At 52.9% G+C, this 15991-nt stretch overlaps 1 protein-coding gene across 2 annotated transcripts in view; it reads left to right on the plus strand.

Moving 5' to 3' along the window:
- The window catches only part of RNF216 (ring finger protein 216), a 120984-nt gene extending 105854 nt beyond the window's left edge, over positions 1-15130 (plus strand). For both annotated transcript variants that reach the window (XM_018040716.1, XM_018040717.1), the window contains exons 16-17: positions 11586-11655; positions 12347-15130. In XM_018040716.1, coding sequence (XP_017896205.1) covers positions 11586-11655; positions 12347-12666 — 390 coding nt within the window. In that variant the 3' untranslated portion in view covers positions 12667-15130. The remainder of the gene's footprint in view (positions 1-11585; positions 11656-12346) is intronic.

The following is a 15991-nucleotide window of genomic DNA, read 5'->3' on the forward strand; positions in this document are numbered from 1 at the left end:
TCTCATTTGTCCGTGAGGGAGTTATCCCTTCGTAGTTTGGAGGGAAGTTGAGTTTCTGTCCTTAATGACTGCGGATTGCTTGGGAACTGAACTACATATTAGAGAGCTGTCAGTTATCAGTTGCTGAAAATAAGCTCAAAACGTTCAACCAAGAGTCTTGTGAAACAAGATGTCTTTTTAGGAAGGAAAAAAGTAACAGAAGCAAGTCAGTCACAACAAACTACAGTTTTCTAGTTTAGGGGCCAGAATGCACAGACAAATCAAAGCCTCTAAATGAACAGACGTTATTTTGCAGTTGGGGGTGGGTTGCCCTGGGACTTCACTGGACCCAAATGTGCTGCTTTCTTGCCCATGAGTGGTAACCTAGTGGGGTTAATGAGTTACACCTTACTGTTATTAGAAGCCGTGTTCAGAGTAGTCACCTGGCAGGCTGGATTCTAGAAGTGGGACAAAATTCATAAGAGCATTTTCTCTTTAAATACAAAACAAAGTTGTTTTTATCTTGGGTTTTGGCTACCAGAAACTGCACTGAGTTGTTCTCTACAACTTCTTTGTTTTTTAAATATAAGAATTTGAGGCATGTTCAGTTCAAATAAAACCCTAGGGCTTTTACAACCAGTTTACAATTTGGCACCATTATCGCCTAGCCATTTGGTCAGGAGACTTATTTACTTTTCCTAAACCTGCAGTGGATTGAACCTGACGTTAATATGTGTGAATACATTTACTTCTGTGACTGTGCGCTAAGGCAGCTGTATCATCCCAGTTGTATAAATGTAGACTTGGCAGAAGATTACAGTCAGTAAAATGTGGCATGGGGAACCCCGATGGTTAGCGCTCCATACTCCCACTGCCAAGGGCCTGGCCTCACTCCCTGGTTGGGGATGAAGATCTTGGAAGCTGCGTGGTGCAGCCAGACTTAAAAAACAAAAAAATAGTGGCCCGTGTTGATCTCAGGTCTTCTCTCCATATCTTAAACAAAGCTGCCCACCGGCCCTCTGCCCTCAGTTGGCTCCAGCACCGCCCAGCCTGGACCAGCATCTGCCTTCCTGACGGGTCAGGGGCGCTGAGGGCACTGGGCTTCTGTGAGACTCTTGTTTGAGTGGCCTGGGGAAAGAAGAGGAAGTAAAAGTATTTCAGAGAGGATTGGGAGTGAAAGGTGGAGACCCTTTCAGGGAATATCTTCAGAAAGATACTCTAGACTTCAGGTCGATAACTAATTGTTAGTTTCAGTGTTTTTTCCCTTAACTTTTAAAATGTACCTTCTGTAGAAGAAACAAGATGGTAAGGTGAACCTCATGTCTAAATACTGTTGCCATCACAGCATGGAGGTGGGACCATTTTCTTATTCTACAGGTGAGGAACAGGATTCGAGTTACTTGGTAAAACCAGGATGCAAGCCCAGGCAGATGTTAGCTCCTTCCAGTCCCAAAGTCTCCATGTTCATGCGCAGGGGTCACAAGAACAGGAGCTGGCTGGGAGCCGCCCACAGGTCCCTGAGCCCAGTGAAGAGGCAGGCCTCCATAGAGGGGTGGGCCCTCCCCGAGCAAGTTGCAGATGCAGAAAGGGGCCTCGACAGTGTGCCCAGTCAGTTTAGAGGTGACTCGAGGACGGCACCACGGAGGCAAGCGGTGTGGCTCAGCCCATTCGGCACTGCCTGTCTGCCTGTGTCACATTCAGCGCACGCCAGCGGGCCCCAGGCTGCGTCCTTGAGCCCAACAGGAGTCACAGCGTGGCCACCTTGCACGCGCCTCCAGGTTCTAGCCAGGGAGCGTCGACAGAAAGGTTTGGGTTCCAGGCCCCTCTGCCCCAAGGAGGTCTTCACAGAACCAGCCGAGAGCCGTCCAGCCTGCACTTCTCCCCAGCGCACTGTCCGGGCCTCCTCTGCGCCCCCTCCCCACCTCTCCAGACCCCAGCTGCACAGCACGTGCTGCCCCGGCCGCAATGCACCCTCCTCCCCCCAATTTCCTGTTGCAGGGAGACAGCTGGCGCTGGGGGGTTAGGGTCTGGTGTTGCTTGGCGATCTGCAGCCGATCTGGGAATAATTTGAAACTAAATCCTCAGCTCTTTGGAAGCCTTTTATGAAATCATTGCAAGTTTATTAACAACAGCTGTGGCCACACATGACCTGGATCCCAGCCGCAACCCCACTCCCAAAATGGCAGGAGGGGAGCAGCAGTTGACTTGGAATTCTCAGTCCCCTCTTTAAGGGGAAGAAAAGTGAAGAAGAAAAGTCACCACCCTCCCTTCGTGGTCACAGGAGACTGGTAGCAGGCAAGCGAGTGGCCAGCCCTGGTGCCCAGACGTGTTGAAGGAAACAGGCTCAAAAGGATGTTTAAAAGCTTCACAAAAATAGCTACACACGAAGTGCTCAGACATCTATTTTACGAACCTTCAGCCTGTGGTGGCGATTTTGTCAATATCTGATGGGCGGAAACCTTCTCTTCCCTTTAACCAGCTGCAGTTTCTCTTCATCTTCTCCCATCCAGACCCCGCTCCATGGGCAGAGCTGTGGGGCTTCATTGTTGGGGGACACATTGTAAGAAGTTGGGCTTTGGGGTGGTTTTTCTTCAGGAAAGCCTCTCTGCTTTTCTCCCTCACTTCTGCCGGCTGCCAGCATGCCGAGTTGGTACTGGGAGAGGCCGCCCACTGCCAGCCCCCCGAATGCTCTGGCTCGCCTCACTCCCCACCCACCATGTGAGGCAGGCGTGTCAGAGTCTTCCGGGTTAGGCCAGCGTTTCTGTATCTTGCTGAGCTCAGAGGAATTCAGCGGAAGGAAACAAAACGCTCCCCCTGTTAAGATGCAGCCGCGCGTTTCTTTATATAAAGTGTTCTTCCAGATCTCCTGGGTGGTGAGACGCCATATCCCTCTCTGCTCTGACCCTTTGTCCTTGGCACTGTTTGGGGTGCGCCCGCCCACTGCGAGCTCAGCCGTGTTCTCCTGCCTGTCATTGCGCTTGGGCCGGGGGTGGGGGAGGCGTCTGGGCTCCCCTCCCAGTGTGGCCACGAGTAGTGATGGAAGTGCTGTGGAGTCACTGCTGCTCAAGCCTGCTGTTTCGTTAAACTCAGTCTGAGACTTGCTTACATGCCCATTCTGTGGATCTGCTTGAAAGGTTTCACCAAGGTTAGGAGCGGGCAGAGAAGGCCTACAGGGTCCATCTTAGGCCGTGAGCCAAAGGCCACGGAGACGAATGCTGGGGTGGGCATGTTGCCTTGTGTCGCCACTCACCAGGGCCTGTCGAGGTGTCCAGGGTGGTGATGTGGGCAGAGCAGTCTGTCCCTCCCGTGGTTCCCCAGTGATTGAGGCAGTCAGGGTGTGAAGGGGCACTCAGGTCTCGAGGGGGCACGGTTCAGCCTCCACCCCCACTGTGGGTGGAGCAGTCAGAGCAGCGCTGACCGCTCACTCACAAGGCTTCAGCCCCTGCCTGCTTGCAGAGTCCGGATCTGCCCGGGCCCCTGGGGACAGGAAGCCCAGGAGGAGCAGCCAGGCTCTGCCCTGGTCCCAGTCTCACTCCTCACCACTTATGCGGTGACCTTCCGCCTGTAACTGCATTGCAGGGCCTGTTTGCTCGTGGCCGGGAGAGACACGTGGCGTGCAGGCGCGTGTGAGCGAGAGCAGCACACACAGGCAAGTGGGACCCGAGCGTGCAGCATGAGGCCTTCTAGAAGGGAACCTTGGGTTTCGCAAGTGAGATGTGGACACAGGAACAGTGGGAATTAGGCCACAATCTTCCCAGGTGTTATCTCTGCTGAGATAACTTGGTGAGATTTACTAGTGTTTTTTTATTTTATTATTTTTTTTACTAGTGTTTTTTAAAACTTTTTTTCCTAAGATTGCTTTAATGTGTGTAAGAATCAAAACCCTGGCTTTTTGTGGCATAAGGAAAAAATCCCACAGGACTCCAAGGTATACAGGTAACTTGGTGGCCTCATGAGGAACCGTGTCAGCAAGGCAAGGACATGCAGAGATGGCTTGGAGCAGCACCCCGGTCAGGAGCAGTAAGCGACTCCGTTACCTCAAGCCCGTGAGTCCTGTGGCCTTGGTGATGGAGCCTGGCCTGCATGTTTGGTTCCTGGCTTGTGGGCTCCCTGAGCTCTCGGCTCCTGCTGTGGGTGAGAGGGTCTCAGAGGCCAGTCAGAGACCTGATGTTTCAAGTGGTGTCACATGCACTCCTGGGTGAGCGGACCTCAAGAAAAATCAGAATTTTCAAGGAAGTCTCCCTCCCTGCTGTCCTGGCTGTTCACCTCCTTGAATAGAGGTGTTTTATTTTGCCCTGTTCTCTTCTTTTATTTAGTAGAGAAAGAAGATTTCAGAGTTATGTCCATCCCAAAGAGAAGGAACTGTCTTATATTTCAAAGAGGGCGAGGGACACTCTTTGTAGAACAAAGCAGGGCCTAAAAATAGTCACCTCTGACAGTTCTTAGGTCAGGCAGTAACACTGCCTCCAGTCCCAGTGTTCCAGAAGCTTCTGTTCAAACACAGGTGGTGTAAGTGCTTGAGAGCTCAGGCTTTGAGATTGCACAGCCTGGATTCAAAACTGATGGTGTGCCTCAGTTCAGTTCAGTCACAGTCGTGTCCGACTCTTTGCGACCCCATGAATCGCAGCACGCCAGGCCTCCCTGTCCATCACCAACTCCCGGAGTTCACTCAGACTCACGTCCATCGAGTCCGTGATAGCATCCAGCCATCTCATCCTCTGTTGTCCCCTTCTCCTCCTGCCCCCAATCCCTCCCAGCATCAGAGTCTTTTCCAATGAGTCAACTCTTCGCATGAGGTGGCCAAAGTACTGGAGTTTCAGCTTTAGCATCATTCCTTCCAAAGAAATCCCAGGGTTGATCTCCTTCAGAATGGACTGGTTGGATCTCCTTGCAGTCCAAGGGACTCTCAAGAATCTTCTCTAACACCACAGTTCAAAAGCATCAATTCTTGGGCACTCAGCTTTCTTCACAGTCCAACTCTCACATCCATACATGACCACTGGAAAAACCATACCTTGACTAGACGGACCTTAGTCGGCAAAGTAATGTCGCTGCTTTTGAATATACTATCTAGGTTGCTCATAACTTTTCTTCCAAGGAGTAAGCGTCTTTTAATTTCATGGCTGCAGTCACCATCGGCAGTGATTTTGGAGCCCCAGAAAATGAAGTCTGACACTGTTTCCACTGTGTCCCCATCTATTTCCCATGAAGTGATGGGACCGGATGCCAAGATCTTCGTTTTCTGAATGTTGAGCTTTAAGCCAGCCTTTTCACTCTCCACTTTCACTTTCATCAAGAGGCTTTTGAGTTCCTCTTCACTTTCTGCCATAAGGGTGGTGTCATCTGCATATCTGAGGTTATTGATATTTCTCCTGGCAATCTTGATTCCAGCTTTTGTTTCTTCCAGCCCAGTGTTTCTCATGATATATTCTGCGTAGAAGTGAAATAAGCAGGGTGACAATATACAGCCTTGACGTACTCCTTTTCCTATTTGGAACCATTCTGTTGTTCCATGTCCAGTTCTAACTGTTGCTTCCTGACCTGCATACAGATTTCTCAAGAGGCAGGTCAGGTGGTCTGATATTCCCATCTCTTTCAGAATTTTCCACAGTTTATTGTGATCCACATAGTCAAAGGCTTTGGCATAGTCAATAAAGTAGAAATAGATGTTTTTCTGGAACTCTCTTGCTTTTTCCATGATCCAGTGGATGTTGGCAATTTGATCTCTGGTTCCTCTGCTTTTTCTAAAACCAGCTTGAACATCAGGGAGTTCACGGTTCACGTATTGCTGAAGCCTGGCTTGGAGAATTTTGAGCATTACTTTACTAGCGTGTGAGATGAGTGCAATTGTGTGGAAGTTTGAGCATTCTTTGGCACTGCCTTTCTTTGGGATTGGAATGAAAACTGACCTTTTCCAGTCCTGTGGCCACTGCTGAGTTTTCCAAATGTGCTGGCATATTGAGTGCAGCACTTTCACAGCATCATCTTTCAGGATTTGAAATAGCTCCACTGGAATTCCATCATCTCCACTAGCTTTGTTTGTAGTGATGCTTTCTAAGGCCCACTTGACTTCACATTCCAGGATGTCTGGCTCTAGATGAGTGATCACACCATCATGATTATCTGGGTCGTGAAGATCTTTTTTGTACAGTTTTTCTGTGTATTCTTGCCACCTCTTAATATCTTCTGCTTCTGTTAGGTCCATACCATTTCTATCCTTTATTGAGCCCATCTTTGCATGAAATGTTCCCCTGATATCTCTAATTTTCTTGAAGAGATCTCTAGTCTTTCCCATTCTGTTCTTTTCCTGTTTCTTTGCATTGATCGCTGAGGAAGGCTTTCTTATCTCTTCTTGCTATTCTTTGGAACTCTTCATTCAGGTGCTTATATCTTTCCTTTTCTCCTTTGCTTTTTGCTTCTCTTCTTTTCACCGCTATTTGTAAGGCCTCCCCAGACAGCCATTTTGCTTTTTTGCATTTCTTTTCCATGGAGATGGTCTTGATCCCTGTCTCCTGTACAATGTCACAAACCTCATTCCATAGTTCATCAGGCACTCTGTCTATCAGATCTAGGCCCTTAAATGTATTTCTAACTTCCACTGTATAATCATAAGGGATTTGATTTAGGTCATACCTGAATGGTCTAGCGGTTTTCCCTACTTTCTTCAATTGAAGTCTGAATTTGGTAATAAGGAGTTCATGATCTGAGCCACAGTCAGCTCCTGGTCTTGTTTTTGTTGACTGTATAGAGCTTCTCCATCTTTGGCTGCAAAGAATATTTCAGTCTGATTTCAGTGTTGACCATCTGGTGATGTCCATGTGTAGAGTCTTCTGTTGTGTTGTTGAAAGAGGGTGTTTGCTACGACCAGAGCATCTTCTTGGCAAAACTCTGTTAGTCTTGTCCCTGCTTCGTTCCGCATTCCAAGGCCAAATTTGCCTGTTACTCCAGGTGTTTCTTGACTTCCTACTTTTGTGTTCCAGTCCCCTATAATGAAAAGGACATGTTTTTTGGGTGTTAGTTCTAAAAGGTCTTATAGGTCTTCATAGAACCGTTCATCTTCAGCTTCTTCAGCATTACTGGTTGGGGCATAGGCTTGGATTACCATGATATTGAATGGTTTGCCTTGGAAACGAAGAGAGATCATTCTGTTGTTTTTGAGATTGCACCCAAGTACTGCATTTCGGACTCTTGTTGACCATGATGGCTACTCCATTTCTTCTGAGGGATTCCTGCCCACAGTAGTAGATATAATGGTCATCTAAGTTAAATTCACCCATTCCAGTCCATTTTAGTTTGCTGATTCCTAGAATGTCGACGTTCACTCGTGCCATCTCTTGTTTGACCACTTCCAATTTGCCTTGATTCATGGACCTGACATTCCAAGTTTCTATGCAATATTGCTCTTTACAGCATCGGACCTTGCTTCTATCACCAGTCACATCCACAGCTGGGTATTGTTTTTGCTTTGGCTCCATCGTTTCGTTATTTCTGGAGTTATTTCTTCACTGATTGATTGCCAGTAGCGTGTTGGGCACCTAGTGACCTGGGGAGTTCCTCTTTCAGTATCCTATCATTTTGCCTTTTCCTACTGTTCATGAGGTTCTCAAGGCAAGAATACTGAAGTGGTTTGCCATTCCCTTCTCCAGTGGACCACATTCTGTCAGACCTCTCCACCATGACCTGCTCGTCTTGGGTTGCCCCACGGGCATGGCTTAGTTTCATTGAGTTAGGCAAGGCTGTGGTCCTAGTGTGATTAGATTGACTAGTTTTCTGTGAGTGTGGTTTCAGTGTGTCTGCCTTCTGTGTGCCTCAATTTCCTTATTTGTAGTATAGGGATTACTCAGTAGTACCAAACTTCTAGCATTGTTAAGAAATCTTCATGATGTGCTTAGGATAGGAGCTGATACATAGTAGGTGCTCAGTAAGTATTAATGCCCTTATGTCACTGTGCTTGGCACTTTATAAAGGTGAGGTCATTTACTTCTCACAGTAAACCTGCTATGGAAATGATTAGACCCCCGCCTGGGTCGTGCTGGGTCTACCAGAGGGGTCCCCAGGCCAGGGTGTGTGGAGCCTTGAAGCTAGAGTTCTTCCATTGTGCCAGCTACTTTTCTGTTAGGAAGCCAATGCTGTTGTAAGATAAAATTCCCTAGTTGGGGGAGGGGGAAGGGGGTGAGGAGGGAGCCTTCCATCCCACCTGGACTTCCTGTAAGTGACTCAGCCCCTGTAGGGGGCTGGAGGGCAGTTCATTCTGCGATCCAGCCCACGCAGCACCCCCAGCCCTCTCAGCATCTTTTTTCCTCCCATTGTTCCCAATTTCCAGCAGCCTAGGTGTGTCCTAGCTTTGCAGAATGTCAAGCCTTCTTCACCAGTGTCCTTGATCACTGAATGGTGACACTTGGAGTGCCTTGAGTGTTTCCCAAGGGAGCTCGCCTCTAGAAAAGCCTCAGTAGCCTCACGTGCTGCTTCCCCGAACCCTGGAGTGTTCTGACGAGGGCCGGTCTTCACGTGTTATCTCGGATTCAACCCTGAAGCTGCCTTCTCTTCTTTACATTATTAATTTTTTAAGTTGTGGTAAAATATGTATAAAGTACATTTTTAAAGTGTACAATTCAGCCTGCCTTCACTCTTGAGGAATTTTAAGGGCTCAAAGGAGACTGCTTGTGGAAGGGAATTCTACCCCAGATGAAGTAAAAAATCTTCACCCTTAGAATCTAACATACTCGGCTGAAAACGTAATTTTTTTCTTAAAAAAAAAAAAAAAAATACTGAAAAGTGTTTGAGTTCTTAGTTTCTAGACATAGTGCCCTGTGACTCCAACCAGTTGGAGAAAGTTGAAATCTGAGACGCCTAACCCATATTCTAGGTATAACTGACAGTTTACTCAATATTTATGGTAACAATCACTGCTCAAAATAGCTGAGTGCTGACATATTCTGGTGAAATGCAGACTGTATTTAGACTCTGAAGAGCACTGCCTAACCAGGGAGAGCCAGAACGTGAGGACAAGCGGTCCTGAGTCCACTGAGCAGTCAGAGTTACCGGCGCAAAGGTAGGAAGGGAGGAGGCCCGGGGGCTCCCGGACGGTGCCGGGCTCAGCCTGGTGGGCTCTGCTGTCCCCGCCCTCCGGAGGGGCTCGGTGCTGGCCCAGCAGTCTCGGCCAGCGCGGGGCCTAGGCCACTCTGTGGTCCGGAGCTGGCAGACCCGGCTCAGGAAGCTTGGCTCACACTTGCTGTGTAAGTGCCTCCGACCTACCTATTTATTCAGGGGCGAACTTTTACCAAGAGCATTAGGATTTATCACAGGAAACTTGGTGTTGAGAAAAATGTGGCAGGTGCCCTGCTCGTCCGTCCCATTTACAGTGCTGCGTGAGACCTGGAGACTCTACTCACAGAGCACCCCCTCACCCTTCATTCTCCATCCTGACAGACGAGACTCAGGAGGAAGAGGGGGCAGGGGTCCAGGGTCAGTCCTCAGTGCTGTGACAGGCCTCTGTAAGCCCACGGAGAACACCGTAGGAACGCCAGCTGGAACTGTTTGCAGCACAACCATATACGCTCCCTGGGGAAGGGGCCAGGTCTCCTGATTCTGAGCTGTGCATCCAGCTTGCTCAGTACACACTCCTGACTGAAAGAATTCCTACACCCACCACGTTTTCAAGTCAGACGTCGGGGACAGGGAACCATCTAAGTAGCTCTTTGGGGGTTTTCTGAAACTTTCCATCTTTCTGAAATCTTTATTCCTGGCGTTTTGGCCAGCCTTCGTCCCGTTCGTGAGGCGTGCTTGCGCTGTGCTGGGTCTTTTACACACTGAGCCCATGCAGTCCTTACAGCAGCCCGTTTCACAGAAGCGATGCAGAGACTCGGGTGCTCAGCAGTGTGCTGGCCCAAGTCTCGCGGGGCGGGGCGGGGCGGGGCAGCAGCTCCGTTCTTCTAGATCACTCTTTTCTTAACCTTTCTTCCTAGGCTGGCCACTGGCAGCAAAATGCAGGTGTTGGCCAGCTCCTAGTCTAGACAAGTGGAATTTACCTTGACCCTCGCATGGAGGCCTGCAGTCTGCATCCGCCAATACCTGCTGTGTTACTGGAGTTCTGTGGGGTGATTGGCTGAGCGGTTGCTCCAGGGCAGTAAGGTTCCTCACCAGGGGTGTTTGCAAAGAGGCTGGGTGACCATGTCTTAGGACTTTTGTGGAGTAGGTGTCCAGTGCACCCCGAGCGAGGGACCCTTATGACTCCAGCGTCATGGCAGGGCCGGCACTGTCTGAAGTCACAGGTGACCATCTTGGCTGTGACCTTATTACTGCCCACGGCCCGGCTCCATGCTGAGACTGCCAAGCTCTCCTCTAGTCCAAGGGTTCACACTGCCGAGCTCTCCTCTAGTCCAAGGGTTCCACGTGTTCTTCACATCCCCTCCATTCACGTCCCCAGGGTTCCACAGGTGATGTCAGCCAGACAGCATCCAGTAGGCATGAAAAATCCAGTTATCACTGACAGTTTTCCAGCCCAGACCACACCAGGCCTTGCCTCGTGCCTGGGGCAGCACTCGAGTCCAGCAGACTTCCCCGCCCCCATATTGGGCACCCCTGCCCTTCTTACTCCTGCCCAGCCTGACTGCCCTGGACTCCTGGAGAGGCTGCTGCTGGACCCCAGGAGACAGCGCGCGCCTGCCTGCCACTCGATTGGGTCAGCTTGTGACTGCAGCGTACGCTCTGCTCCTCGTCCAGCCCCAGTTCCCGGGGTGGGCTTGAGTCCTACACCCTCCGTGGCTGTGCCAGTGCAGCAGCAGCCCTGTGGCTGGCAGCAAAGACGTGCGCTGTATTGATGGGTCTTCAGTTCAGCCCCCAGCCTTGCTGCAGGGCCGCTGAGGGGTGGGTCGAACCCTAGCATGTTGCACAGGACAGGCTTGGGCCAGGTGGAGGTGGGGGAGCTGTACATGACAGGGACCCCGAAGTGTCCCTGGTGAAGCCCACATGTCTGCCTGTGCCCAGAGCTCTCTTCGACTCATGTGCCCAGGCTGGGACCATCCATAGCCGAGTCGCCCCTTAGCGAAGCAGGTCTCCCGAGCGTGAGTCTGTCGGGGAGTTGCTCCTAAACTGCAGTGCTTTCCTTGTGGCCCCGCCAGTGCTCCGTGGGCAGGATGTTGCTCCATCTATCACCCACCGCTGAGTAGGAGCTGAGCGCCAACTTCAGGGTCAGCAGGCCGGTGAACTGTCCAGCCCATTTCAGGGAGTCGGCAAGACTTGCAGGCTCTACGCAGAAGGGTTTCTGTGCTCAGAGCTTGTAGTCTCAAGATCTAAAGCTCCTTGGGCCCTGCCCACTCCAGACTCAGCCCATCCCAAGCCCTTGGGTAGCCCTCTGCCGGGAAGTTCTTAACCCTAAGCTGAGTGAATGGAGCAGGCTCTCAACCTGGCCCCTAGACAGCCACCCGCCCTGCACAGGCCCGCTCTCTGTCCCAGCCTCACAGGAACACCATCTGGTTCCAGAAGGTTCTTGGAGACCTGGAAAGGAGGAGTGTGCAGACCCACGGATTCCTGCATGTCCCAGCAGGGCCTGAGCCGCACGTGGAGCTGGCTGAGAGCAAACTTGTCATCAGTTGCTTTTCTTCTAGGAAGATGACGAGAAGCTAATTGAGGAAATCCAGAAGGAGGCTGAAGAGGAACAGAAAAGAAAGAATGGAGGCAAGTTCTCCCCAGAACAGGCCCTGCGCCCAGGCAGTTCGTATCCACGGGGAGGAAAGGATGCCCACTGCTTGCCTCTGTGGGAATCCCAGCCCCCTACCCTCCAGGGACCCCCAGGGAGGGCTGTCCCTCAGGCAGGCCCCAGTCTACCCCACCCACAAGTCCAGCTCCCCCTGGGAAAGGTCCCGAGAGTTTAGAGGCAGTGTTAGCAGCTCCGTGAAGGCAGGAAGGTAGGTCCCAGCTGGTGAGATTGAACTCAGGAAGCAAACAGGAGCCACAGCCAACTGAAAAAGACAGGAGACCTCTCTGAGGTTGGAGGAAGGCGATGGAATTCCTGTCAGCGGCCACCCAGGCCCTGGCTCTAAGAGATGCTCCCACACACGCTCCACCCATTCTGAGCTGATCTGAGCTGCCTTCCCCTAAGGAGACCCCTGTGGGCTGTGATGCTCGCGGGAACGTGTACTTTTGTCCTTGGTGGCTGCTGAGGGGGGTGGGCCTGCACCCGTCCATGCATGCTGCTTTGGGGACTTCAGTTGGCCTCAGTCTGGCCTGGCCATCCCTCCCGTGTCCACCAGGAAGAAGTCAGGTCGCCGGTGCCTGGCCTGACCTCTAGCAGTTCTGCTGGGTCCCCAGCAGGTCTGCACACAGTGGGGTTAACACTTCTCTCGACTAAATCCCGCCTCCTTTTCAGAGAACACCTTCAAACGCATCGGACCCCCCTTGGAGAAGCCCCCCGAGAAAGTGCAGAGGACCGAGGCCCTGCCAAGGCCCGTGCCCCAGAACCTGCACCAGCCGCAGATACCCCCCTACGCCTTCGTGCACCCGCCCTTCCCCCTGCCGCCCGTCCGGCCCGTGTTCAACAACTTCCCCCTCAACATGGGCCCCATCCCGGCACCCTACGTGCCACCCCTGCCCAATATGCGCGTCAACTACGAATTTGCCCCCGTCCACGTGCCCCTGGAGCACAACCTGCCCATGCACTTTGGCCCCCAGCCTCGGCATCGCTTCTGATGCCTGGGCCCTGCCCCCGCCCAGGCCGTTGGCTGTGCCGGGCCTGCCAGGTAGGGGTGGTGGACTTGGCTCTCGGGAGGGTGGGCAGAGTTTCTTCTGGGAAGGGCCACCGCTCCTTCAAGAGCGACCAGCCGGTTTTGGTACCCTGTGGGTGCCCATGAGGATTGGTCTGGCACTCGGGGCAGAGATTAGGGGCAGCAAAGCCCTCTTCCTAAAGAGTCCTGCCGTTCTAGCTGCCAGGTGGGGGCCCTGGCCACAGGGCCCCCACCTGCCACTCATATCCCTGCAGGAGTAGATGCAGGGAAATGTTTGCCTCCAGCCCCAGCCCCTGGCAGACAACAGAAGTCTCTCAGTTAAAAACCATGTAAGCCTTCCTCGCCGCAGCAGCATGACCCATAATAAAGTGAAGTAACAGCGCAGTTCGGAGAGCCGCGACACTGGACCCGGGTCCAGCGGGCCTGGTTCTCCCGTCCCCCGCTCTGAGGCCCACCCAGCGTGAGGTGCGCCCCGCCGCCCTGACCAGTTGCTCCCAGTGAGGGGGTGACTGAGTAATGTTCACAAGCCTGGGAGCACCGCTTGGGGGGAAGCTGTGGACTGTGTCCCCCAGGCCCCCGCTGCCACGGGGCTTCCAGGGTCTCCCCTCTTGGCTCTGGGATGAGACCACAGGGAGCCACTTCATGCAATGGGATGTTTGTGGTTTATCTGAAGAAACGTTTGCTGTTCACTCAGTTTTTACTTTTCCAGTTTTCTGTGGCCTACTAGAGTTTCCCTCAATCCTTATTACCTACCCCATGCCTGGCAGCTGACGGTGGGAGTCCCAAAATCTTCGCCAAACACAAGGCCTTTCTGAGCTAGCTGTGACAGCCTGGTGGCTCTCCTCGTGTTTGCCACCCCCAGGTTCTCCCCGAAGGCGTGGCAGGGGCACTGGCTGTACCCAGGGCCAGGAGACCTGTCCTGAAGTCAGGACTCGTTTGGGAGCCCCCGCCACACCGCCCGTGGCCTTTGGCTGTCCAGCCCCAGCTGGGTGTCAGCCGTGCCCCAGCACGCACTTTGCAGCACGTCACCACACTCCAGCCCGCCTGCAGAGCCACAGCCCCCGTGGGGATGAACCTGCCTGCCCCCCCCCCCCCCAGTGTTAGCCTCCGTTCTCTGGGTGACACTCCGATGGCTGTGGGTTCCCGGAGCTCACGCACACAGACCTCGGTGCAGGGGACATGCTCCATGTCTGGGCGCCCTCTGCCACCAGCCTCAGCTGATTTCCAGAGATGAAGCTGGAGAGGAGATGAGGCTGAGTTGCCCATCCTTGCTGTTTTCTCCGGGTCTGGATCTGAGCGGGATGGGTGCCTGAGGAGAGGCCAAACCAGCCCTCTGCTGCCAGGAGGCCCTCCCTGCCCAACCCCACCCCGCCACCGCCCCTTGGGTGCAGCCACAGGGTTTCTTCCCCTGCCTGGAAGGCATGTTCCCCCACCTCCGCCCCTGCTCCCCACAGGAGGGCTCTGAGAGCCATGAGCTGCCCACAAGTGTCCCCAGGTGCTGTCCGCCTGCTCAGCTGGTGACAGTCTCACCCCAGCCCACCATAAGCTTCTAGATCTCTGACCCAATTCATCATCCAACAAGGGAGCCAGCTTCCACCTTGGCCCTGCAGCCCAGGGTACGTGGCTCCATGGAGGGCCTGGGGCAGCGGCAAGGACAGACCTCAGGCAGGTGTGTGCCCGACACTGGCCCGGCGACTGCCCTAGGACCTGGCACATAAAGGTCACCCGGCACACGGAGACCGGAATGATGGTTCCCTCAAGGCCAAGCCCAAGGCTCGTCTTTTGAGACGAGTTCTGGCAGGTCTTAGCCACACAGGGCAGCTAGGGAATCACTCCTTCCTCTCTGAGCCAAGGGCACCCAGTTTCCAGTGCTCCTCCAGCCGGGGTGTGGAGTGGCTGGCAGGTCAGCGGCCACAGCGCCTTCACCAAGCGTAAGTCCCGGCGTGTCTGTGAAATGAGCCTGTGTGTGTCCCCATGTCCTGGAGGCAGCACCTGGGTCTCAGTCTCCTGGAGAAGTGGTCTGTCCTGGTGATGGGGTAGGGGGAGAGATGGGACATCCTCATCTGACAAGATAGACAGTGGCCTCAAGACACGCCAGGACACCTGCAGAGATGAGCCCCTGTCTGGGGACAGCAGTCCCAGAGGCAGCCGGCACCTTCCCCTCTGGGCTTGCTCCCCGGAGCGAAAGACTGCCCAGTGGCAGTCCTGTTCTTGCCTTAAAACTGGAGAGAGGAATCTAGTATTTGCACTTAGCGAAAGGTTTTAAAACAAGTGTGCACGACTAGTCACGTTGTATAAAAACAGCAAAAATGATTAGTTTATTACTTTTTTTTTCTGGTAGTAAAAATACATAATTGTTTAAACTACTGTGTGTAAAAAGCTTGTATCATATGTAACTTGTTTTTCTTGTAAATAGATGTTTGTGCAGACTGCTGTCTGGTTTCTTTTCTTGGTGCACGTCATGATCAGGCAAGCCCCACTACCCCCGGCAAAGTTACCAGGGCTGCTTGGACAGAAAGCCCACGGATTCCCGGGACAGATAACACCTCACCTAACAGTTCTCCCAGAGCAGAGGTCGGGAGGCTGCTCAAGAGCTGCAGGATCTGATTCCAGAGCTGCCCCGAGGGGCCAGGCCTGCCCAGGAGGGAGGTCTGGCGATCCATCACACTCATCCTGCCTGGGTAGCTGCCCAGGTCAGGTGGGGCATGGCAGGTACTTTTGTCCGGTTTTACTGTTTATTTGGCTGCCACGGGCTCAATTGTGGCATACAAGCTCTTGGTTGCGGCATGTGGGGTCTAGTTCCTTGAGCAGGGATCAGACCCAGGCCTGCCGCCCTGGGAGCAAGCGTGGAGCCTTCGGCGCTGGGCCACCAGGGGAGGCGCTGTGTGCTTTTCAGCACAGAGTCGCCTTTGGCAAACCATGGCCAGTCCCTCTTCCAGGTCTCTGCAAGCAGGCTGCGGAGTCGGCCTGGGAAGTGGGTGCAGAAGGGAGAAGCCTCACTCAGAGAGGAGGCCAGTCCTGAGAAGACAGGAGCTGCGGGTACAGCCCCTTCCTTAACACTTGCCATGTTTGCCAGGCCTGGAGGCCCATGGGTCACAGGCGGGCACCGCACGCTCGGGCTCAAGTCCAGTTCAGAACGTCAATAGACCACGCTATCCTCGTCCCCATTCACAACTTTTACTGAATGGCGTCTTTTTTTTTTGCATGTCTGAAAAAGGCTGAAGTACTGAAGTAAATCCTAGACAAAACTTAAATCTGCATTCCCAGCTTCTGAATCGGTGTGTTTTTTA

This window comes from Capra hircus, chromosome 25 (genome assembly GCF_001704415.2).
Source record: "Capra hircus breed San Clemente chromosome 25, ASM170441v1, whole genome shotgun sequence".
NCBI classification, from domain to species: Eukaryota; Metazoa; Chordata; class Mammalia; order Artiodactyla; family Bovidae; genus Capra; species Capra hircus.